Here is a 27,551-nt window from a genome sequence, read left to right on the forward strand (position 1 = left end):
GAAGTACAGTAAGAAAGTGGCAGATAAGAAACTGAGACGCCCAACTTTTCAGTGCAGCTGTTACCAATGAGATACGTAAACACAGGCCCATCATTCATCCTGCCAACTCTGCTTTCTCCAACTTTCAAAAATAATCTCTGCTACCTCTCTGAACTTTCTTTGTAATATACACACACCCACACTCACACACATGTGCACAAATATATATAAATCCAGGAAAAGTTTTTGAAAAGTAGAAAGAGAAACATAACTATACAGGCTGATCATTAAGTGTCTCCTAATATTATTTCTAAATAGAGATCTCACTGTGCCAGCTACAATAATTACATTTACAACTATAAACATCCTCTACAAAACCACGTTTATTGGATGAAATAACCTTAAATACAGTGGTTCCCTCCAGGTCTTATTAAATAAACGAGCCCTTTTTTAACAGAGGGTCAATGGTAAGTTAGTCTAGGTCACATCAACCATCACAAAAGTGATTAACAATTTAAGAAAGTTGCATCTGACAGTTTATGTGAATAAATAGGTGTAAACAATATAAATACACCTACGTAGATACGAATGTACAAAGAAGTGACTAAAAAAATGAGAACAAAGATAATAAAAAATTGGCAAGAGTTTCAAAGGACACAACAGGTTGAGAGAATCAATGTCTCCTCAACTCAATTTTGAAAACTACATTCACAGCAAAAGCTGGGGATATACTTCAGGTGGAGGCTCAACAGGGCTCAGATTCTGATTTACTCAAAAACCTGTTAGAAAAAATTTTACTTTTTCAGGTATAGTTCTTACTATAATATTAGTTCCTATGTTATTTGTGAGAAGAATAAAAGGGTTGAAAGGTGCTGGCGAGTCAAGAGTTATGTTTGTCATATGCTTATATGACAATGAATAAAAAGGTAGTAAGAGAAATGGAGCCCATCAAATCTTGGGCTGAAGTCCACATGAGAAGGCAGCAAAGGAACAGAAAACCTTGTCCAAAATAAATCTATCTGACAGAAAGGGAAGGTGGGCAGTGAGAGCTCTATTTCATGCAGGCACCAACTGTATCAAAACTCACAAATCACTCTGGTGAAACAAGGGGGGAAAATAGCTAAGATTTCACTGTGGAATTGCCTAGAACAGTGGAGAATATTAATAATAAATGACTAGAGAGAAAAAACAGCATTGATACAGAGGGAAAATAAGAGAATTATGCAAGAAATTGGCTATGTACCCTAGAGTTAATTATTAACAAGGAAGGTATAAGGTACATGGATGTGCTTTGGTCAAGAAATAGGCCAAGGCAGACATCCAGACCTGCATGACTCAGCGAGTTTAGGACGTAGGCACATACTCCACTTGTTAAATAACCTGTTTGTGTAAGTTCATACTTGGCTCTAAGCCATTATTGTCTGTTAAAGGTATAATTGCCCTGCTGACGCTGTGCATGGGGGGCTCGGTTCAGCATGGGTCAGTACGGCGTGGCATGGCTTGGCTATTGCACCTAGAGAAAAAGAGAGTACCAGAGTTGTCCATCTTGCAGATGGACAGAGGGGAGCCAGGGTACTGCATGGCTCGATATGGCTCACATTCATGCCCAGAGGGAAGGAGTTAAGCTGCTGACACTGAAGGCAAGGGAGAGCTGGCCGGGCAGCTATGTGTGGGAGCAGCCAGAGCGGCAGAGCTGGCTGCTGAGAGGAGCTGTGGAGCTGGAGCAGACAGCCAAGATAAAGGCGGACAGTGTGAGAGAGCTGTTGATGAGAGAGCTGCTGAATAAAACCATATTCACCTGCCTATGGCCCCCGAGTGTTCTTTCAGCTATCGGCCCATCTACCCACTCCCCTCGGACCTCGGCTGGGGCTCAAACCTGACCCTGGATCTTACAACTGGCATAGTCATGGCATGACAGAAGGGTAGGGTAAGAATAGATTTCAAGAAAGCAGATTTTGAAGTTTAAAAAAAATGGTAAAAGTTAAGAACTCAGCTCTGGAGCTGAACTAACTGGATCTGAATTCTGGCCCCAGCACTTAGCTGTGTGATTGTAGGCAAATTACTCAAACTTTATGGGTCTCAGTTTCTTCACCCGTAAAATAAGGGAAATTGTATTATCTCAAATCTCTTCCAGGATTGTTATAAGAAACGAAAAAGAAGTAGTTGATATTCATTGAACATTTATGTGAGACAATGTTCTAAACACTAAATGTATTTGCTTACATACATTCTTCATAGGTGTATGAAATCAATTCTATTATTAACCCTAATTTTACAGGTAAAAAAAATGCAGTGTTTAATAAATAGTAGCTTTATTTCATAACTCTAAATTACAAAGAAAGAAGTGGTATCAAGGAAGAAAATTCACAAAAAAACAGACGTCATTAAAAAAAATCACAACTAGCATCAATGAAGAAAATGGAGCAAAGAAGAAAAACAAATGTGCTACACAGAGAGTTCCATGATATATTTGAATTTCAAAAGAACATGAATAAAAATAAAAGATATTTAAGAAGGATAATTCTCTTATAGGTCTAGATCCTAAATGAGATGAAGCTGACAATAAAAAGAGCTATTTCATATCTACACATTATCAGAAAAAGAAACAGGAAGACCAATTACATAGAGCATATGAAATAAAATTCAAGTGACAGAGAAAATAGAGCTCCTCAGATTTCTTCATCAAGAATATACTTCAAGTGTTTCCTTAATAACTTTTTCTCTTTCTACTGACTCCTTTGTCATAGTCTATATACATACTCGATTATTTCCCATTTAGTTTAAAACTGAAACAACACAAAACACTTCTCCCCTTTCTTCTAGTTCTCTTTTCTTTCCCTGCCTCACTGCTAAACAGAGTAGCTTATATGTGTTTTACCCTACATTTTTTCATCCCCCATTCTCTCTTCAACACAAAATAATTAGTATCCATCCCCACCAGTCCCTTAACATTCTAAAAAAAAAAAAAACCTTCCTAGTTGTAAAATGTAATAAATTCCTTTCAGGATTCATTGATTTGACTTTTCTGAATATCTGACATCATCGTCCATGCTCTTTGAAACTCTCTTCCTACCTTGGTACTTTGCTGGTTTTCTCGCCACCTCTCTAGACAATCTCTCCTCCTCTGTTCTTTGCTTCTCTCTTTGCCCAGCTCTAAATATTGGTGGTCTGTTATTTCATCCCTTCTGTTTCACTGAGATGATACACATTCTTTTAATTTAATAATCCTTTATGCTCTGCTTTGGGCACAGTTCCAGGTGCCCTCAACTCTCCAGCACTTAGCTGTGAAACTTTCTCAAGAACAAGAAGTAAAAAAAAAATAACTTTTTTTAATAAAAAAGTCACTGTTTAACCTAGACTGTTGCTTTCTCATTAGGAATTTGGCTTCCTTTGGGACTCCCAATAGGCCTCATTTGTAACACTACTTATTTGGTTTCTCAGTATCTCAATTTCCCTCTTCTTTCTCCTAAGAGGTTTGATCAGACATACAACAAAAGCCCTTGGTTCCTCTTTTGCTTCCTCAGGGGCTTGTCTGTCAATACCTATGCTGACTGCTAAGCTGCGTGAGAATTCAGTCTCCTGTCTCACCCATCAGGCCAATTAGGAATGACTTCTACCTTATTCTCTGTTGGGTTACAACAGGTCTTTCAACTACTAACCAAAGTGCCTTATGTTTACAATTTTCCCTCAGCTCAGACAATGCTTGCAGATCTCTAGGATCATTGATTATTTTAAATCCCTGAAAACAGAGATAGTTAAAAACACAGCAATCCCAAAGAGACCCTTCTGAACTAGAGACAGAATTATCTTTTAAAAATTCAAAGAATGTGTTTATACAGGCAAATGTTATGTCTGTTTCCTCAGAACTCTAGAAGGAAGGGAAAACGTATTTGCTCAAGAATCAACCATTAAGCATTAAAAAAAGTCTTACGCCTGAAATCTTTAAAATAATTTCCTTTCTGTCTGATAATCTCCCCAACATCAACAGTGTCTACCATACAATCTTGCACTGAATTACTCTATGCAAATTGCAATCCTAGATTTTTAAGGTACCTGCCATCTCTCCATTGTTATAATTCCTACTAGTAGTATAGTACACTTCTTTTGTATGAGCCAGTGTTAAATAGACTGGGAGCATTTGACTAAAACTCACTGACACTGCAACCTGTTAGCTTTGAGCTCTAACAGCACCTAATTTCACCCAAACCCCAGCTTGTTAATTCTTTCACATTTCCAGCATTTCAGCTATCTTGAATTACTCTAAGCCTAATATTTATGTTACGAGTAGTAAGACACCTGAGTAGGTCATTTGAATTTTAGATTGATTAGTTCCTATTTCACAAAAATCATGTCTAATTGCCAGAACTTTCTAAGAACTGTACATAAAGTTCATTAACCTCCCACGAAACTTTTAAAATCAATTCACAAATCTGCATTACAGATTCAACAGCACTCATAAACTGTTCAAAAATGTTCCCACAGATTCACTGACATTAATGGCTCTAAATACTCAGTTGGATCCCACAATAACATATTCTAATCAAATTTTGGTTTTGGCAAAATATTTTACCAAGTTTCCAGAAAAATAAAAATTATATAATATGATCATATAATTTATCATCCAAATGGGACAGTATTCAGAGTAAAAAGAGCACTATTAATAATCACAAAAATGACAAGCATAAACCAGAACTGTGCCGGGTACACTAGGACAGAAGGGCCCCCTCTATACAAAGCCATTTATATTAAACAGAATCTTTTTTTTTTTAATATATACTTTAAGTTCTAAGGTACATGTGCACAACATGCAGGTTTGTTACATATGTATACATGTGCTGTGTTGGTGTGCTGCACCAATTAACTCATCGTTTGCATTAGGTATTTCTCCTAATGCTATCCCTCCCCCAACCCCCCATTCCACGACAGGCCCCAGTGTGTGATGTTCCCCACCCTGTGTCTTTACTCTTCTCAAGGAGAGATCTAAAATATAATGAAATTAACCCAAAAAGGAGTCAGCAAATACATGTTCAGAACGGATAGCTGAGAGAACTCTGTACAAAGATGAGAGCAAAGATTTAATTCAGCCTAGAATAAAAACCAAACTCTATATGGGGTTTTAAAACACGGCCCCCAAATTCATTGACACTCCTCATTGAGAGATGTGGTCTACGGCCTCTACTCTTGGATCTGGTATCTTTGAACACTTGATCAAGAGTAGGTGAAAGGAGCGCTGTGCCAGTTCTCGGTCCAGGCCTTGAAATATTGGCAGCTTCCACTTTGTTTATTTTGGCAGTACTGATCAGATCATCTAATCCTTAGTGATATTTCTGCCTGCTTAATCTGTCAATTACTGACAAAGTGGTGTTGAAGTCACAACCACCATAGTGGATTTGTCCATTTCACCTTTCAGTTCTATCAATTTTTGCCTCACATATTTTGACACTCTGTTGTTTGGTGTGTATACAATAAAGTTGGTTGTCTTCTTGGAGAACTAAGCTCTTTATCATCATGTAATGCCTCTCTTTAATCTTGATGATCTTCTGAATCATCAGAAGTACTTGCTTTGTCTGAAATTAACACAGCTACTGCAGCTATGTTAATTTTTTAAGACAGGGTCTCACTCTGTTGCCCAGGCTGGAGTGCAGTGGTACTCACTGCAACCTCTGCCTCCAAGTTCACGCGATTCTTCTGCCTCAGCCTCTTGAGTAGCTGGGACTACAGGTACATGTGCCACCATGCCTGGCTAATTTTTGTATTTTCTGTTACAGACAGGGTTTCCCCCTGTTGCCCAGGCTGGTCTCAAACTCCTGATCTCAAGTAATCTGCCCGCCTCAGCCTCCCAAAGTGCTGGGATTATAAGGGTGAGCCACCACACCGGGCCTTCCAGCTTTTAATTTGCGTTAACATGGCATATATTTCTCTATCTTTTTGCTTTTAATCTGCATCTTTATATTTAAAGGATAGTTCATAGATAAAATATAGTTGAGTCTTGTTTTTTTATCCACCCTGACAATCTCTGTCTTTTAATTGGTATATTTAGAACAATTATATTTTAAGTGATTTTGATAGACCTGTATTAATATCTGTCATGTTTGTAACTTATCTGTTCATTGTTTTTGTGCTCTCTCACTTTTCACATACCCCCTTGATTCAGTAGGAAGGAAAGGAGAGGACCCTATCCCAGAGAGAGCAAAAATTCACACCTACTTACAACTTGAGGGAGGGTGCCAAACCCTAGAGGGACTCAGATGTGACCCAGCAGCAGATCCCAGTACAGTGAGAAAACTATGGGTCCTACCACACCTCAAAAAATAAAATGAAATTAGCTCCTTCATTTGGTGTAAAACACACCAAGCTCTTTCTCGCCTCAGGGCCTGGCATGAAACACTCTTGTGCCTGCTCTTTACCTGCTTGGTGACATCTCCTCCTTCAGATCTAGGCATAAATGTCCTCTCCTCAACAAGGCTTCCATTTCCATCCATCCAACGTATATTTACTATCTATACCCCTCTCTTATGCAAATACACATAACCCACTACTCTCTGTCTTAATTCTTCCTCAGCTCTCTTTTCCTTTACATAATTTACAATTACAGATTCTGTCTGCTGACTTGATTAATTTCTGCCTCCCCCACTGGATAATATGCTTAATAAAAACAGGGGCCCTGTCAATTTTGTTCACCACTACACACCTATTACCTGGCCCACTCAGCCCACAGAACACAGTAGAGAGTTACCACAACCTCAAAAGGAATGCACTATTTTAAATAGACACTGCCTCCATGCATTTCTTGTTAAGACCAGGGTTTCTCAATCTTAGCACTAATGTCATTTTGGGCCGAATAATTCTTTGTTGCAGGAGACTGTCCAGTTCATTCATAGGATATTTCCCAGCATCTCTGGCCTCTACCCACTACATGCCAGTGACACCACCACTCCTCAAGTTGTGAAAGCCAAAAATGTCTCCAGACACCAACAAATATATCCTGGCAAACAAAATTATCCCTAGTTGAGAACCACTGGTTTAGACTAGAAATGCTCCTTCCCTACCATCCTGGTTTAAACAAAAGGATGACAGTAACAATAAAGCAGCTCAGGAATGTGGGTATGCTTTAACCTGAAGTCAATCATATCCTTCCCCAAGTCCTCCTCAAAAACCACTTTGGGAGAGGGGTTTTAGGAGTCCTCACATAATGACTTTCAATTATTTCAGTAATTGAACATTTCTACACTAACTCTTTAAAAAAAAACCCCAAAGAATGCCTCCATTTCCACCAGATGGGCATAGCTGACATATGACCACAATTTTAACAACAGCAAATATCACTGATTGTATTGAGGGTCTCCTGTCCAAATGATCAAAGAACCCTGATAATAAACATGGCTAAGAGAGGCCAATACGTTTAAACACTGTCTAATAGGAAAGTTATTCCAACACAATTTAGTCTAATAATTAAAATCATCTTCTTGCTTAAACAATATCCTCACTGTCACTTTCATCAAAAAGATTAAGCATTGTTTGTTTATCTGCTGCAAGCTAAATGAAACCAGCTGTACCAATGAACCAGACTCTAATGTCTGCATTCTTCCTCTAAAGGATGTCAGGGCTGAATTTGCAATTGAGTAGGATTTAGGGTTTAAAAATAAAATAAAATTAGCAGATGTTGGTGGGTGGGCTATTTTCCTCCTTGGACTAGGTAAGGATAGGAACCCTACTTTTCAAACTTTCACCTATACACAGATCTGAAGGAACACAGATCGGAAAATCCCACATAGTGAACTGCATTTACTCTGTTAGCTTTTCTTCCCTCAGTTTCTCCTGTTACACATTGTAATGCTGTATTTTGTTCATTAAATTATAAAACTAACACTGATTGTATTATACTGTGATGTTATTTTCATTGATTAAATAGTGTGGTTACAGGTTTGATCTTTGAAGTGAGCTGTAATAATAAGCTTTGGTCCAAGAGCCCAAAGTCTAAAAGAAGTCAGAGCAGACCTAATGAGAAACAGAGTGGGCCTTGGGAGCATCCTACAGCAGAGCTTGTAAAATGTAATCAGACTAGTGTCTCTTTGTAGAAAGCTCCCATTTGTGGGCAGGTAACCTCTCCGGACTCTGAAGTCCACATGACAGTCTAGGTGTCAACACTTAAGACTGCAGCTTCAATGAACCAGGAGTCCAGTGTTTTCCATCTGGGGATTACTGACTTCTAGTATTCTTCAAACTCCTCCTGATAGTGTTTCAATGAAGTTGACCTTCAGTGCAAGCAAGAACTGCATCTTTAATCTCACATATTGTGAAAAGGTGGTTAACTGCTGCTGCCTTTCTTCTTGTGCTGCTGCTTGTTTTAATTAATAGCATTTCTTCCTCCCTATTTCTCCTGGGGTTTTGAAGCGCTCTTTGAAATGTATTTAGTATATTTCAGTCTTGGTTTGGCATAGTCTCTCAATTTATGAGGTCGTTTAAGTCAAGTTCAATTATTCAGCACAAATTGGCAGGACGAAATGCTAAAAGAAGACTGGTACTTTCAATCACATAAATCTCATGTTACATAAAGTGAGCAAATTCCTTCATTGTTCTCATTGACCTGTGAGATAACAATTTATGGCTGGCACAAACCAGTGTGGGCAGGCTTTTCTTTGGCAGGCTCCTGCAGAAGTAACGCTTTGGCATCTTCACCTCAACAGAAACTGAACATAAGCAGAGAAAGTGACCAGAGATCAGGATCATCTGTGGGACAACTTAGTCTGAATACTCCAATTCTAGAAGCAGAACAAAGAGCAAGCTGTTTTTCCTCTAAATGGCATGTGAAGTCTGAGAAAATCAAAAGCAGCTATAGACTCGCATACCCGCTAGATTCAGTAGGAAAGAAAGGAGAGGACCCTGCCCCAGGGAGAGCAAAGACTCATACCTACTCACTGCTTGAGGTAGGGTGCAGAACCTGGAGGACTCAGGTGTGATCTACCAGCAGATCAAAGTACACTGAGGAGAATATGGGTCCCACTATGTCTCAACTTTGGGTCTTGAGGTTGTGAGAGGTAGTAGCTCTTATTTTCAACAACCAGGTATTCATGAGTGCCCTTGCATAAAAGCAAACCACCAATCCTCCCAGATCATATTGCTTAAAGCCAATTCCACTTCAATACTCAAACAAAACCCTTTTGCTTAACCAAAACTGCCACAATAATCAAAGTGAATCTGTTTACTTTTAGCTTAAGGCCCTCAACGTTCAACAAATTTAGTGGAGAGTCTGATAACCAACGAGTGAAAATCTCATTATATTTGCTTGCGGGGAAGGAGCAAGCCCAAAAAGGGAACAGTGCCAAGGATTCCACAAAGACATATAGTGATGAGGGAAGCTTGATTTAAAAGCACACAAAGATGTGGCTTCTAAACTCAATCAGTGGCCACTGGAGAGAAAACATTTAAAATACTTTAGTCGACATCATCTTCTCTTCATTCCTTTTGAAACCCCACACCATTTCACCTGGATGTTTTTGTTTTACGGTTTTTTCTTTTTAAACAGAGTCTCGCTCTGTCACCCAGGCTGGAGTGCAATGGTGCAATCTCGACTCACTGCAACCTCTGCCTCCCGGGTTCAAGCGACTCTCGTGCCTCAGCCTTCCGAGTAGCTGGGATTGTAAGTGCATGCCACCGCACCCAGCTGATTTTTCTATTTTTAGTAGAAACAGCGTTTCACCATGTTGGCCAGGCTGGTCTCGAACTCCTGGCCTCAAGTGATCCACCCGCCTTGCCCTTGCAAAGTGCTGGGATAGCAGGCACAAGCCACTGTGTACCTGGGCCTTTCTCACTATGTTCTAGCTTATATAGAATATAGTATTGATACCTCTTCATTTATATACAATTACTTATGTATTGTACCATCTCCCTTCAAGATTAAGTTTCCCAAGGGCAGAATCCTCATCTGAGTCACCTCTTTTTCACCGACAGCATAAAAAAGGCATAATTATAAACAATATAATGAATATTCATCACTAGTTGAATAAGTTCAAAAAATATTAACACATCTCTGAATATACAGAAGTCCTTGGTAAACTGAGAGGTAAAAAGATGATTTCAAGGTGCTGAATTAAAGACATTTTAAAATGCCATATATTTTAATTTTCCAAAGTATTATACAATGCATAATTTTTTAATCCTATATTAAATGCTACAGGAATTTAGAAGAGAGAACATAATCAGAAAACCAAACCAGAAGAGAGATCAGCAGTCAGCAGTCAGAAGTAATGATAACTGCCACCCCTCATCTAAACATAAAAACAGAGAGAGAGAGACAAAGAGACAGTGAAAGACAGAGAGAGAGAGACAGAGAAGAAATCTGGAGAACACTGATCAAAAAACAAAAACTTTCTACTCAAATATGAGAATGTGGTAAGTTCAAAGCTTTTTCTTAAAAGCATATTTGTGAGTTTTGTATGTTGATGTGAACAGCGTCAACCATCCATTTGTTAGAAGAAAAGCTCATTACAAAGCAGACTACCTGTATAGGAATCTCAGTTAACTTCTCTCCAGTGTATGTGTTCCTACATGGATAAGAGATCCGAAAGAATCAAGAATAATTAAAAACACTTTCTATTCCTCCTCAAGCTTCTGAACTATGCCAAACAGCAACTACTCCACAATCAAGAATTACACACACCCACTGGGCATGGTTGCTCATGTCTGTAATACCAACATTTTGGGAAGCCGAGGTGGGTGGATCGCTTTAGTTCAGGAGTTTGAGACCAGTCTGGGCAACATGGCAAAATCCCGTCTCTACCAAAAAAATACAAAAATTAGCTGGGTGTGGTGGCACGTGCCTGTAGTCCCAGCTACTCCGCAGTGCTGAGGCAGGAGAATCGCTTGAGCCTGGGTGGCAGAGGTTGCGGTGAGCCAAGGCTGCATGCACGACCGCACTCCAGCCTGGGCGACAGAGTGAGACCCTGTCTCAAACAAACAAACAAACAAACAAACAAAAAAGAATTATACAAATCTCTTGATGGGGCAAATAAATATCCTTTGCTTGTATTGTTTTAAAAAGAACAAATAGGTAACGGATGAATGACATGTATTAGAGGCAGAAAAAGAACAACACTGTCATGAATGCAATGCCAAGTTAGTGAGGTTTGACACTAGTAAGTGTTATGGATTGAACTGTTCAAAAAGGTATGTTGAAGTTCTAACCCCAAGCACCTCAGAATGCATTTTTTTTGGAAATGACCCCTTTATGGAGGCAATCAAATCAAAATGAGGTCATTAGGGTGGACCTTAATCAAATATAACTCATGTCCTGACAGAAAGGGAAAACTTGGACACAGACACACACACACACACACACACATACACACACACACACACACACACTGGGAGAATGCCATGTGGAGAAGGCAACAAGAGGGGTGATGCGCCTGCAAGCCAGGAATGCCCAAAATTGCCAGCACATCACCAGAAGCTAGGAGAGAGGCAAGGAACAGTTTCTCCCTAACAATCCTCAGGTGGAACCTACCCTGCAGACACCTTGATTTCAGACTTCTGGCCTCTAGAACTGAGAAAGTATATGTAGTTTAAGCCACCCAGATTGTGGGACATTGTTATTGCAAGCCCTAGCAAATGAATACAATGAAGCTTATGGTAAAATCCAAACATGACACCTGTAAACCAACACATATGTGTAAAATGCTCACAAACTGAAAATCACAAGTATCTCTACAAATGCCAGACAGCTTCACTGCAAGATAATGAGAGCTGTTCTTGGGGAGGATGCAAAAGATTACGTTTAAAGATGGCAGTTGGGATGCAGACATTTATGAGAGAATGGTGAGGAGTACTGGAATAGGGATCCCAACAATTAGTTGGCTATTTAAATTATATAGCACTATAGGGACACACCAAACTTAGCTCTCAAGTCCTGCTATATGACATGTAGCTGTTATTCTTCAGCCTGACTTAGCCACCTTAATGCAAGCAAAGCCAGGCAGCCTGTCATCTCTTAAAGCAGGTGAGTAGGCAATGGCTTTCATCTCCACCTGAAGTAAATGAAGTACTACATGTGACCAGGAGGCTTGAAACTGCTCAAGAAATGCTAACAAGATAAATTAATACCTACTAGAGTGAAAACTATTAACTGTCCAGAACCATCTTTCTCAAAGATTATAGGTACTTTTAAAGTCTTTCTTTTATTCAGGCATAATAAATGAAAAATTCTTCAACTATCTCCAAGATTTTGAAATAAATCTTCAAGTTAAAAATTTAATAGAGTTATTAACACATCTGGAGATCAGCTGAGCACATCTTCAATGGGTAGGAACTTCCAAGTGTTTGGTTTGTTTTCTTATAAAGAAATAGTGTTTGCTTCTATTTGAGTCATAATTAAAACAAGTCAGAGTATATGTGAGAACTATTTGGAATATTCAAAGAGGATCACATCTTTCCAAGGTCTTGCACTATGGAAGCAGTAATGGTGTACTGATTAGGAAAAGAATAGCTTCAAGCCACCAGATGGGAATGAGCTAAACAAGCTTTTCCACTAACTACCTGTGTGAACATAGGCAAGATGCTAAACCTCTCTAAGTGCTAAGATTCCTGACTGTTAAATGAAGATGACAATAATGGGACCCACCTCATATGGCATTGTGAGGAGTAAATGAGACAAAGGGATGTACTATATTGTCCACAAAATAATTGCTTAATAAAGGGTAGTTATCATGTTATTGACACTAAATTTAGTAGAAGTAATTTTTATATGGTAAAGTACTGCTATTTTTCTTTAGGAAAGTATATTAAAATGTGGGACACAACCCCTGTTAAGATTAACTCAATCATTTAGACCATTACTTTGACATTCCAAAATTCTAAAGCAATATGGTTATTAACAGTCCTCTGGATTTTGTTTTTTATCCCTTATCATGTTGACTGTTCATTCAAATTTTCTTAAAAAAATACTTTTTAAATAATTTCAACTTTCATTTTAGATTACGGGGCTCCATGTACAGGTTTATTATATTAGTATATTGCATGATTCTGAGGTATGGGATATGAATGATCCTGTCATGCAGGTAGTAAATATAGTACCCAAAAGTTTTTCAACCCTCTTCCCCGTTCCTCAGGAACCCCACTCAGCAGTCTCCAGTGTCTATTGTTCCCAACTTATGTCCAAGTGTACCCAATGCTTAGCTCCCGCTTATAAGTGAAAACATGCAATATTTGGTTTTCTGTTCCTGTGTTAATTCACTTAGGATAATGGCCTCCAGCTACATCCATGATGCTGCAAAGAACACAATTTCATTCTTTTTAATGGCTGTGTAATATTCCGTGGTGTATATGTACCACATTTTTTTTATCCAGTTCACTACGATGGGCATGTTGGTTGACTCCATGGCTTTGCTACTGTGAACAGTGCTGTAATTAACATAAAAATGCATGTGTCTTTTTGGTAAAACAATTTCGTTTCTTTTGGATATATACCCAGTAATGAGACTGCTGGGATGAATGACAGTTCCTGTTTTAAGTTCTTTGAGAAATCTCCAAACTGATTTCCACAGTGGCTGAACTAATTTACATTCTCACCAGCAGTGTATAAGCGTTCCCTTTTCTACACAGCCTTCCCAGCACCTGTTTTTGACTTTTAATAATAGCCATTCTAACTGATGTGAGATGGTATCTCATTATGGTTTTGATTTGTATTTTTCTGATGATTAGTGATGTGGAGCATTTCCTCATGTTTGTTGGCTGCTTGAATGTCTTCTTTTGAGAAGTGTCTGTTTCTGTTCATGTATTTTGCTCACTTTTTATGGAGTTATTTGGTTATTGCTTGTTAAATTGTGTAAGTTCCTCAGAGATTCTAGATATCAGATCTTTGTCAGATACACGGTTTCTGAATATTTTCTCCCATTCTGTTTACTCTGTTGATAATTTATTTTGCTGTGCAGAAACTCTTCAGTTAGGTCCCACTTATCAATTTTGGCTTTTGTTGCAATTGCTTTTGTGAACTTAGTCATAAATCGTTCCCAAAGGCCGATGCTTGGACGATGTTTCCTAAATTTTCTTCTAGGATTCTTACAGTTTTGAGGTCTTACGTTGAAATTTTCAATCCATCTTAATTTTTATATATGGTGAAAGGGAGGGATCCACTTTCATTCTCCTGCATATGGACAGCCATCTATACAAGAAACATTTGTTAAATAGGCAGTCCTTTCCCCATCACTTATTTTTGTTAACTTTGTCAAAGATCAGGTGGCTGTAGGTGTGTGGCTTTATTTCTGGGTTCTCTATTCTGTTCCTTTGGTCTATGTGTCTATTTTTGTACTAGTATCATGCTGTTTCGGTTACTGTAGCCTTATAATATAGTTTGAATTCAGGTAGTGTGATGCCTCTGTCTTGGTTCTTTTCCCTTAGGAATGCTTTGGATATTCAAGCTCTTCTTTGATTCCATATGAATGTTAGAATATGTTTTTCTAATTCTGTGAAAAACAACATTGGGAGTTTGATAGGAATAGTACTGCATCAATAGATTGCTTTGGGCAGCATAGCCATTTTAACAATATTGATTCTTCCAATCTAAAAGCACGAAATGTTTTTCCATTTGTTTGTGTCATCTATGATTTCTTTCAGCAATGTTTTGTAGTACTCCTTGCAGAGATCTTCCATCTCCTTAGTTAGACATTTTCCTACGCCTTTTAATTTTTTGTGGCTATTGTAAATGAAATCGCATTCTTGATTTAATTCTCAGCTTGAATGTTGCTGGTGTATAGAAATAATGCTCGATTTTATACATTGATTTTATATTCTGAAACTGTACTGAAGTCATTCATCAATTCCAGGAGCTTTTTGGCAGAGTCTTTAGACTCTGTATAGAATCATATTGTCAGCAAAGATGGATAATTTCACTTGTTTTCTTATTTGGATGCCTTTTATTTCTTTCTCTTGCCTGATTGCTCTGGCTAGGACTTCTGGTACTATGTTTTAATGGGAGTGGCGAAAGTGGGTATCCTTGTCTTTTTGCAGTTCTGTAGGGGAATGCTTCCAGCTGTTGTCAGTTCAGTATGATGTTAGCTGTGGGTTTGTCATAGGTGGCTCTTATTATTTTGAACTATGTTCCTTCAATGCCTAGCTTATTGAGGGTCTTTATCATGAAGGGATGTTGGATTTTATCAAAGGCTTTTTACAGATCGACTGAGATGATCAAATGGTTTTTGTTCTTAATTCTGTTTTGTGGTGAAGCACATGTATGGATTTGTGAATTCTGAACTAACCCTGCATCCCAGGAATGAAGCCTACTTGATTGTGGTGAATTATCTTTTTGATGTGCTACTGGATTTGGTTTGCTGGTATTTTGTTTAGGTTTTTGTTCATCAGGCATACTGGCTTGTAGTTTTCTGTTTTTATTGTTTCTTTCCTAGTTGTTCATATCAGGATGATGCTAGCTTCATCATCCTCGATGATAGGGCAGTGTCCATCTTCCTTGATTTTTTGCAATAGTTTCAGTAGAACTGATACCGTCTCTTCTCTGTACTTCTGGTAGAACTTGGCTATGAATCAATCTAGTCCTGGGCTTTTTTTGGTTGGTAGGTTTTTATTATTAATTCAACTGTGGAACTTGATATCGGTCTGTTCAGAGTTTCCATTTCTTCCTGATTCAATATTGGGAGGATATGTGTTCCAGAAATTTACCAATTTCCTCTAGATTTTCTACTTTGTATACATAGAGTTGTTCCTAATAGTCTCTGACAATCTTTTGTATTTCCATGGGATCAGCTGTAATGTCACCTTTGTCATTTCTGATTGTGCTAATTTGGATCTTCTCTCTTCCTTTAGTTAGTGTTCTATTGATCTTTATCCTTTCAAAGAACCAACTTTTGGTTTCATTTATTTTTAATATATTTTTAGGTCTCAATTCCAGTCAGTTCTGCATTGATTTTAGTTATGTTTTTTCTTCTTCTGGCTTTGGGGTTAGGTTGTTCTTGTTTTTCTAGTTCTTCTAGGTGTGATGTTACTTAATTTAACATCTTTCTAATTTTTTTAGGTAGCCATTTAGTGCTGTAAACTTTCCTCTTAACACTGTTTTTCCTGTATCCCAGGGATTTTGGTATGATTTGTCTCTGTTTTCATTTATGTCTAAGAATTTTTTGACTTCTGCTTTAATTGTTTAATCAAAAGTTATTCAGGAGGAAGTTGTTTAATTTCCATGTAATTGCAAAGTTTGGGGAAATCCTCTTGGTATTGATTCCTATTTTTATTCCACTGTGGTCTAAGAGTATGGATGGTATGACTTTGTTTTTTTTAATTTATTGAGACTTGCTTTATGACTGAGCATATGGTCATCTGTCCTAAATGCAAATGAGAATGTATATTCTGTGGTTGATGAGTGGAATATTCTGTAGATGCCTATTAGGTCCAGTTGGTCAATTTAAGTCCAGAATTTCCTTGTTGCTTTTCTGCCTTGATGATCTGTCTAATGCTGTCAGTGCGTTGTGGAAGCCCCCACTATTATTGTGTGGCTAAGTCCTTTTGTAGGTCTACAAGTAATTGTTTCAGGAATCTGGTTGTTCCAATGTTGCATGCATATATATGATAGTTAAGTCTTCTTGTTGAATGAACTTTATCATTATATAACGCCCTTCTTTCTCCTTTTTTATTGTTGTTGGCTTAAAGTCTGTTTTATCTGATATAAAAATAGTGACCCCTGCTCTTGTTTGTTTTCCATTTGAGTGACAGATCTTTCTCCAACCCTTTACTTTGAGCCTACTTATGTAATCACATGTGAGATGGGTCTCCTGAAAACAGCAGGGAGATAGGTCTTGTTTCTTTTTCCTTAATCCAACTTACAATTCTGTGCCCTTTAAAAGTGTGAGGTTTAGTCAGTTTATATTCAAAGTTAATATTGATATATAGCATTTTGAGCCTATCATGAAGTTGTTACTTGGTTGCATTATAGTTTCTATTGTATAGTGCCTTTACAGAATCTGTGGGCCATGTACTTATGTGTGTTTTTGTGGTAGCGGGTATTGTTCTTACATTTCCATGTTTAGAACACCCTTAAGGATCTCTTATAAGGCTGATCTAGTGGTAAAAAATTCCCTTAGCCCTTGCTTGTCTGGAAAACATTTTATTTCTCCTTTGCTTATGAGGCTTATCTTGGTGGGATATGAAATTCTTGGCTGAGATTTATTTTCTTTAAGAATGATGAAAACAGGCCCCCAAACTCTCCTGGCTTGTAAGGTTTCTGCCGAGAAATCCGCTGTTAGCTTAATGGTGTTCCCTTTATATGTGATCTTGCTTTTTTCTTTGTAACATTTTTTCTTTAGCATTGACCTTAGACATCCTGGTGAGTATGTCTTGGTGATGTTCATTTTATACAGTATTTCCCAGATGTTCTCCAGATTTTTTGAATCTGGATATCCACCTCTCTAGCAAGATTAGGGGATTTTTCTGGGATTATTCCCTCAAATATGTTTTCCAGGTTGTTTACCTTTTCTCTGTCTCACTTAGGAATGCCAATAATTTGTAGGTTTGATCACTTTACATTATCTCATATTTCTCAAACATTTTGTTCATTTAAAAAAATGTTATTTTTGTCTGGGTTAAAAAGATTGGTCTTCAAGCTCTGAAATTATTTCTTCCACTTGGTCTAAGATATTGAAGCTTTCAACTGTTTTCTTCTTTTTTTTCTTTTTTTTGGAGACAGTCTCGCTCTGTTGCCCAGGCTGGAGTGCGGTGGTGTGATCTTGGCTCACTGCAACCTCCGCCTCCCAGGTTCAAGCTATTCTCATGCCTCAGCCTCTGGAGTAGCTGAGATTACAGGCATGCGCCACCACACCCAGCTAATTTTTCTGTTTTTAGTAGAGATGGGGTTTCATCATGTTGGCCAGGCTGGTTTCAAACTCCTGACCTCAGATGATCCTGCTCGCCTTGGCCTTCCAAAGTGCTGGGATTACAAGCGTGAGCCACCGCGTCTGGCCTCAATTGTATTGAAATTCCTTAAGTGAGCTTTTCAATTCTAGAAACGCTGACTGATTTCCTTTTAAGATGTTACATCTCTTTCTTCATTTCCTGGATTGATTTAGAAGTTACTTTGTGTAGATTTTGAATCATGTCTTGGATCTCACTAAGCTTCCTTGTAATCCATGCTTTGAATTATTTATCTGTCATTTCCGAGTTTCCATTTTGGTCAGGAATTATTGCTGGACAGTTAGTGTGATCCTTCAGTGGTGCCATGACATTCAGATTTTTCACAATAACAAAATTCTTGTGCTGGTTCCTTCTCACCTGGTGATGTTGGCACTATAATTTTTGTAATTATTTTTGTACAGATTGGATTTTTTCTTGTTCTTTCTTTCTCTGTAATATTATTGTTGTGTTGTTGTTTTTTTTTCTTTCCCTTTCCCTTCTCCCCACTGCCTCTGTGTTGTGACTGCAGAGAATGCTGGGTAGGATCTTTTGGCTTTGCTTCTATAGCCCTATGCATTTCTATCAGCAGCTTTTACATAGGGCTGTTCGGTTTGACCTACAGCCAGTAGATGGCACTTATTGGTAAGAACCTACTACAGCCAATCTGTCTGGATATATACTTGATCCTTATTTATGGGGAGATGCTCTCTGTTGCCTTAGGCAATGGGCTGATCTGTGGAGCCCATAGTGTTCTGAGTTCCCTTCTCAGTCCTGGGGGCAGGAGCCAAGATGGTCATCCCCGGATGGCAGGCACAAGCACCAGCACTGATGGAGAATCCAGTGGAAAGCCACCAAGCACCCAGAGTGTGCCTAAGCATGAAGCTGGGAAACATCCTTAGCCCCAAGTCTCTGCAGAGGAAGTGGAGGCAGCCTAAACTCCTAATCCAGGAGTGTAAGTGCTCCAGATCCCTGGAGATTTGCCGGGGCATGGAGGAGAGAGGACCCTGCTACACCAGAGTTTTTGTGTAGAAAGGGGTGAGGCAGCTTAGGCTGCCATTCCAGGTGAACTGGTGCTCCAAATGCCTGGAGATCTGCCTGGGTGTGGAGCAGAGAAGGCCCAGCTGCACCATGGTCTCTGCACAGAAAGAGTAAGTGACTCAGGATGCTGAACGAAGTGAGCAGGTGCTCTAACTGCCTGGAGATCTGCCTGGATGTAAAGCAGAAAGGGCCCCTCCTGTAAAGGAAGGGTGGGGCAACTGAGGCTGCCAATCCAGATGAGGTGAGCAGGTGCTTTGAATGCCTGGAGATCTGACTGGGCATGGAGTGAAGAGGGCTCCACTATACCAGGATCTCTGGACAGAAGGAGTGGGGCAGCTCAAGATGTAGAACCAAGCAAGCGGGTGCTCCAAATGCCTGGAGATCTGCCCGGGTGTGGAATGAAGAGGGCTCCCTGCACCATTTTTGCAAACTTTTTTTTACAACTCTCAAAATTAATACTATTACTTTTGACTTCACAGTATTTTTGCCTTACATACCTTTCTTGATAAGGAATATTTCATCTTCTAAACTTAAGAAACATGAACAAACAGGTATGAGACCACACTCCTGAAAATCCTAAGATTACCTAAATTAGCACATAATCAAAATTTCCAACTATGTCTTTGGAATGATCCTTCAGAGAATTTTTCTCTTCTACATCTTCTTATTTAATTACTTAAGTTACAATATCCTAATCTGGCTGGGTGCAGTGGTTCACACCTGTAATCCCAACACTTTGGGTGGCCAAGGCTAGAGGATCACTTAAGCCCAGGAGTTTAAAACCAGCCTGGGCAACACAGGAAAATTCCGTTTCTGCAAGAGTTTTTTTAAAAAAATAGCCAGACATGATGGCATGTGCTTGTAGTCCCAGTTATTCAGGAGGCTAAGGCAAGAGGACTGTTTCAGCCCAGGAGGTTGAGGCTGCAATGAGCCATTATCAGGCCACTGTACTACAGCCTGAGCAACAGGGAGAAATGCTGTCTCAGAAAAAAAAGTCCTATCTTCTATAAAGATTTTGAAAAGAGATAACAGGGACGGTATAGAAAATTATTTCGCAACATCATTTGGTAGAGTTATAAAGGTAAAACAAAGCTTGTGACTTCTGTGGTTGTTGCAGAGATTACGTTAAGTTATCTACAACTACATGTCACTAAATACAGTAACTCTCTGTCCTTAATCAATAAGGGAGACTAAGGAGGTCAATCAGAAACACATGAGGACAAGATTTTCAAGATTCCAAATCTGTGCCCTGACCCCCAGAGAGCAATGGAGAGAAAGAAGAAAAGGAGGAGAGAGTTGTTTCTCGATATGAAAATATATGCAGCGTGATGCCAAAGCAGACAGGAAGAAAGAAAAAGAAAAGTTTGCCGTTTTGTTTAACTAAGAGACTTTTGAAAGACGGAGTAAAAGCTTAACTTAAAAAGACCCCAAGAATGGCCAATATATTTGGCATTGTCAGATCAATACTCCTATTCCCAACACTAAATCTCTATGAGAAATTAATCACATAATTCACCTGGAAATGAATTCTCATTAGATGGTTCCAACTCCTTTGAAAGAGAAAGCAGTGTTGTGGGGAGGGGCGTTAAACAGAAAAATAAATTGAACAGTCTGAAAAACTGTTTACTAGCAGGGTACTCAATTCCAATGAGTTTTACACACGTGCCAAAAAAAAAAAAAAGGATACCCTGAGGGAGGAAAATCTATTGTATATTAAATAATAATTATTTAAATAAAATGCTTTTTGGTAATAAGAGGGCAGATACACTGTACATGTGAAATATTCCAAAAATAATGAACTTACTTGCTTTTCCCTTTGTATACTGTAGCATAAGATCCTTCCCCTAGTTTTTCCAGCTTTTCATATGAGTCAGCTTTTCCAAATTTGGGACTTGTTGGCTAAAAATGAAGCACAGGGTAAACAAAACAGATTGTGTCAAATTAATTAACAACAAATACCCTGATTTTGCTAAGAATGTACAGATTCTCTGTCACTTTTTAAATAACTGTTTTTTCTGGCATACATATTTATTTTTCAAAACAACATAATAAACAGGGTACAAAACTCAAAAAAAGCAAATAAACACAATGTGGAATGAAACTATTCCCATAAGCTAACCAGGGAACCACTGTTAATATTTTGATATGTGTTCTTCCAGTGCTATCTGTAAGCTGATGATTGCTTTCTTACATAAATGAAATTGCACTATATCTACTGTTTTTTAACCTGCCCCTCCCTTTTTTATTCAATCAGTTATGAACACTAAACATGTTATTATACTATCTTCTAAATTAGGAGCTGGCAAACTGTGGCCCATGGGTCAAATCCAGCCCACCACCTGTTTTTGTATATCCCATAAGTTTAGAATAGTTTTTACCCTTTTTAATGGTTGAAGGAAACAAAGCAAAACAAGAATAAAGTTTCATGATATGTGAAAATAATATGAAAATCACATTTTAGTGTTCATAAAGTTTTACTGAAACATAGTTGTGGTCATTCACTTGTATATTGTTTCATGGTTTTCAAACTACGACAGAACTGTAGTTCCAATAAAGATCATATGGCTGACAAAGCTGAAAATATTTACTGTATCCCGTTGTAAATCATGATGGTATAATATTCAGTTATATAAAGGTACTCTTCTGATACCTTTTAGTGATAATTCAAACAGATAATCAGAAGATGCATCACTCAGCTATCACTAATACAAAATGGAACTCTCTTATATACACATAAATCAATCCTTAAGGTATAGCTGCCACAAAATAACTCTTAAGACAGGTCACATCCCAACAGGACCAAAACAAAATGCTAAGAGGGAGTGACCTCATCAATCTTATTGTACTCAATTCCCACCCCAACTTTAACTATGGAGCAAGAAAAGGGGAGTGTTGTCCTCCATGGTGGAGAAGCATTCACCTTCTATTTCAATAAGAAATGATCTATTATTATACCGTTGCTATTATATAAAAGAGTAATACCAAAGCATATTAGAAAATGATAATTATATAAGGAATGAAAAATATTAAAGAGATTTATTCCAATATAAATATATATATAATTCATAAAAAGTTGCTAATATTTGTGGTACTTTATAAATAACCAACTTTAGAAGTACAGAACTTGTATTCTTCAAGTTGGGCTTGAACACTACTTTTGAGTATACTCCTGTACCACTTATCAAAAAACACATAACATGTGGACAATGATTCTGACTCCCACTATTTACTGGGATTTTATGTGGCCAGTTGAATACATGTTTCTTACTTTCTTCCCACCCAAAATACCCCATCATGACTGAAAAGTTATTTTTCAAAAACAATAAATCAGAATTAGAAGCAGAAAACAAAAAAGAGTGACAATATCTAATCAGAAATTTTGAAGAATTCTGAAAGAAGGTAATCAGAATCAAAACTTCAGAGAAAAGCCTGACCATGTAGGGGAAGACTATTAAATAAAAGAAGCAAGAACCTCTAGGTGAACATGAGACTAATCAACACATAAACAGTTGAGACTGCAGTGTCCTCCCAAGCAAGCTGCAGAGGCATCTGCACAGGAGACAGCTTAGAGTGTGGTATCTGAGCAGAGCAAGGACACAAGTAGCCAATACCCAGAGAAAAAGCAATGTCTCCCCATCCCCCAAGCTGTAATCCCTTTCAAAAAATCAGTAGAGACAATTTACAGAAAATAAAATAAGCTGACAGTGATTCTCAAGTACAAATATGAGTATACAACCAAAAATCACAAATCATTTTAGGAAAATCAACATCCTGAAACAGAAGGATAAAATTCAGTGGGTAGATAAGCTAAAACCTTGGAAGACAAGTTAACATTGCAAAGGTAAGGATAACTTTAAATAGGTTGGGCACGGTGGCTCACACCTGTAATCCCAGCACTTTGGGAGGCAGAGGAAGGTGGATCACGAGGTCAAGAGATCAAGACCATCCTGGCCAACATGGTGAAACCCCATCTCTACTAAAAATACAAAAATTAGCTGGGCCGTGGTGGCGCACATCTGTAGTCCCAGCTACTCGGGAGGCTGAGGCAGAACTGCTTGAACCCCAGAGGCTAAAAAAGTAATAAGCTCAATGGCTGAACAGAACTCTCCCAGAAAACTTCAGGGAGAGGTTGCATCTAAATAGAAAAAGTATTCAGCAAGCATATTGTCATAGATTGTAATAGCTGCAAAAAGACAGTTAAGCAATATTTTCAAAACTGAAAGGAAAAATAATTTTGCATAATTAATACTATACTCAAAATGGTCCCTCAAGTGAAATATGGAAACACAACAATTTTACTACACACGGAAAAAAATCTAGATATAAAATTATCTCAATATAAGATGTAGTTGGAGTGATGGGGGAAAAGGCAAGGAACAGCAGGAAAGGAGAAATAAAAGCACACTGAGCTTTCTTGAATAAATCAGAATATATTGCAGATACAGATTGAAACTCCAAATGCATATGTTTTAGGATGTTTCTTAACCTTTAAAAGGTAATCAGTAAATTGATACAAATAAGGTATACAAATCCCAAACAAATTGGGGAGAGGGGAATGGAAAAAAAAATGCAATGAAAGAGGAAGAGGGTAAGGAGTGAGAGGTTAGAGGAGGAGGCATATTCAATAAGAAAGGATGCAAAGTAAAATCTTATAAAATAAGAATAAAGTTAAATCCAAACATATCAATGATTACAATAAACATAAATGAATCAACTTCCCCTATTAAAGGAAAAGCTCTCAGATTAAAAACTAAAAAAAAAAGAAAATCTAGCAATATGCTATTAAGAAGAGATTAAAAAAGAGTAAATCTGAAAATAAAGGAGTAAGGGGAAAATAAAGCCCAGTAAGCATTTTTTAAAATAATACCTATAGTAGTATCGATAGCAGACAAGACAGAATTTACAAAACAATAGATTAAATTAATAACTCCCATAAAAAATGAATGTTAAAAATCCACCAAGAAGTCTAATAAACTCGTAAACTAGTAAAGGCCAAATAACATAGTTTTGAAATGTATCAAACAATTATTGGTAGCAATAAAGTGAGAAAGAAGTGATAATGAAAGACAAGCATACACTACTAATCAACATAGCAAGCAAGTAACTAATAATTAAGGGATATATGGGGCTCAAATATTAGAAACAGTGGCTTAATTAATATACATATTCAAATATTTACATTCTTTCAAGCACACATCTAAAATTCACCAAAAAATGATCATAGATTTGGTCCCAAAGATGATCTCAATAATGAAACCTGCAAAAACATTTCAAGTTACTTTTTCTGAACACAATGCAATGAAATTAGAAATTAAGACTATAATTAACAACATTGTACTGTATTTGGGATTCCTGCTAAATGAGTAGATTTTAGCTGTTCTTGCCACAACAACAAAAAATGGGTAACTATATGAGATGATAGATATGTTAATTTGCTTCACTATAGTAATCATTTTACTATATGTATCCCACAACACCACGCTACACAGGTTAGAATCCCTAATCCAAAAACCTTAAAACCAAAATGTTTCAAAAATCTGAAACTTTTTGAACATCAGTATGATGCCACAAGTGGAAAATTCCACACCTGACCTCATGTGATAGGTGCACAAAATTATTTAAAATACTGTATAAAATTACATTCAGGCTATGCATATAAGCTATATATGAAACATAAGTGAGTTTCATGTTTAGACTTGGGGTCCCCTTGCTAAGATATCCCATGTATATTCCAGAATCCAAAAAAATCTTAAAGCCAAAATACCTCCGTACCAAGCATTTCAGATGGGGGATACTCAATCTTTGTATCTTAAATATATACAATAAATGTTTTTTTTAAATAAAAAAATTAAAGCTGAATAGTTTAACAACATGAGTTTAAAAAAATCAAAACTTAAAATTCATAAATATGTGTCAATGAGAGCATGACCATTTAAGACCTATGGCATGCAGCCAAATCAATACATAAAAGAATATTTAAATATATGCATATAATAGAAAACAATAAAGCAGTATGATTTAGACTTTTAATGGCAGCTAGAAAAGAAGCAACAAAGAACACGTTAGGAAGAGATTAATAAAGACAATAAAAGATATTTGTAAAATATAAGACAAAAGTATTATAAACATGATTAATAAAACCAAATGCTATTTGTAAAGACCATTAAAATAGATAATTATCTGGAAAGTCTCATTAAAAAGAGAACTAAATAAACACTGGAAATACAAAGAGAACATAACTCAGTTTAAGAACGAATGTTCTTGTTTTCATTAATTAACCTCGAATACTATGAACAGCTTTATACCAAAATATTCAAAATTTAGTACATACTTTCTAGAAAAAATTAATTACCCAAATTGACTTAAGCAAAATACAAAATTAAGACACAATAAACAGAATAAATTTAAAGAATTAATCTTAAAAATACAATCTTCTAAGGGCAACTTCTACTAAAATTTAAGAAACAGATATACTAAGTTGTATGAAGCAGATAGCATAAAAATATAAAATGCTTCTAACTAGCAAAACCCTATTACCAAAATTAACTAATTAAACAAAAGGCCAAGTATCGCAAACATAGGAGCAAAAATTCTAAGAAATATTTTAAAAATTAATTTCTGCAAATGTGCTACAAGAATAATATACCATGGCTAAATGAGATTTATTCCATGAATTCAAAAATGGTTCAACCTCAAAAAAATTACTAATATATTTCACTACATAAGAGAAAAATCCTGAAAAACAATTTTTAAAATTCAGTATACTGTGTATCTGAAATAAAATCAAAAAATTGTGTAATCTAGTAACAAAGGAAAGGTTCCAAATTCAATATTATTTTTATAGAAACCTGTAACAAATCTCATATTAAATGGTGAAATATTTGATCCATTACTTTTAAATGCAAGAACAAGACAGGAAACCACCTAACTTCCACTATTTAGCGGTTATTAACAAGGATTTGTGCTTTAGATACTAATCTCTTCCATAAAATAGTAACCTATTATGTTAATCCATACAATAACAAATATATCTCTAAATATGTCCAAATGTTAGGGGCTTAAAATTAATGCCACAGAGATTGTAGAAAACAGGCACTTATTAAAATTTTCTACTACCCAATTCACCTGTAAATATCCTAAAGGCTCAATGGTTGAAGTCAACCCACTACACATAAACTTCCATGAGGTTGTTTCCTCATTCTGTGTAATGAAAAAGAACTTAATTTATGTGTGGAACTAAACAGATTTTTGCAAAATCTAAAGTCAGATCTTTCCAGGTGTATACAGCACAAGGTAGCCTAAAGCTGTGCAGACTGAGGAGGTATTATCAGGCAACTACTCTTACTCATCATTAATGCTAATAAAAACAGAAGAAACAAGTTCATCTCTGAGAGTCTCAACTATTAATCCAGCCTATCTCTAGACAGTGGCACCTTCAATTGAAGAATGACTGTGGCAAATGCTGAGAGAACTGCTGGAAAATTAGTAAGGGCTTCAAGAAAGCTTCCAGAGTCAGGTACTCAATCTGCACAGCTGGACACAATAGTAACCCATTTCCTGACCAAGCATTCAATGTGGGGTCAATTCCTCCTCAAGCTCCATGATTACTAATTTTATAATGAAATATAGACCAAAAATAGAATTCTTGCCTTCACAAAATCAGAGCTCCTAGAGCTACATAACACTGTCGGCATCATTTACTCTAATATAAATATATAAAAATGAAAACCTCCCAGAAACACCGATTTGCCCAAGACCATACACTGAATTTCAATTAAATATTTTTCCTTAAAGTCTTCTAAGTAATCTGCTCCCATTTAGCACTCAGTACGTGAAAACAAAACTAGCAGCACAAATTTTGCTAGCACTCAATATGAGAACACAAAACTAGCAACACAAATTAACAGTGTTTAAAGAAAAAATCCGAACCAAATAACAAGGGTTTATTTTATACATATGTATGGATTGCTAGAGGTGTCATAACAAAACATCACATACTTGGTGGCTTCAACAACAAAAATTTATTTGTTCACAGTTTTGGAAGCTAGAAGTCCAAGATCAAGGTTTTGGCAGAGTTTGTTTCTCCTGAGTTCTCTCTCCTTGGCTTGCAGATGGCCACCTTCTCACGTGTCCTCACACGGCCTTCCCTCTGGTTGATGGGATCCCTGGTGTCTCTACACTTCTTGCAAGGACACCAGTCATATTATATTAGGGTCACACCCAAAGACCTAATTTTAATTTAGTCACCTCTTTAAAAACCTTACCTTCAAACACGGTTACATTTTGAGGTACTGGGGGCTGGGACTTCAACATATGAATTTTAAGGGAACATCATTCAGCCCATAACACACACACACTCTTTCTCTTTCTTTCTCTCTCTCTCTCTCTCTCTCTATATATATATATACACACACACATACATACACATATATATGTATATATGTATATGAAGGACAAAGATATTTCAAAAAATAATATAGAAAGGAACGGAGGGACGAGAAGGGAGGAGAGGGTGTAAGATTTTTTTTTTTTTTAGGAATTTAACTTGGTTCCATGTAATTTAAACTATGATTACAATGATGAGCTCTTTAAGCATTACATTCACTTAGGACCACCTATTTTTTTCTTCAAGAAATTTGTAAGATACA

The 27,551-nt window shown here is 37.1% G+C and overlaps 1 protein-coding gene across 11 annotated transcripts in view; it reads right to left on the bottom strand.

Moving 5' to 3' along the window:
- CDK14 (cyclin dependent kinase 14) overlaps nucleotides 1–27,551 on the bottom strand; it is a 592,876-nt gene that overhangs the window by 423,668 nt on the left and 141,657 nt on the right. For all 11 annotated transcript variants that reach the window (XR_010140627.1, NM_001133044.1, XM_009243031.4 and 8 more), the window contains 1 exon segment: nucleotides 20,708–20,802. Coding sequence is in view for 10 of the 11 variants with exons in the window: in NM_001133044.1 (NP_001126516.1) it covers nucleotides 20,708–20,802 (95 nt within the window). In the remaining variant the exon portion in view is untranslated.

Source organism: Pongo abelii, chromosome 6 (genome assembly GCF_028885655.2).
Source record: "Pongo abelii isolate AG06213 chromosome 6, NHGRI_mPonAbe1-v2.0_pri, whole genome shotgun sequence".
In the NCBI taxonomy this organism is placed as follows: Eukaryota; Metazoa; Chordata; class Mammalia; order Primates; family Hominidae; genus Pongo; species Pongo abelii.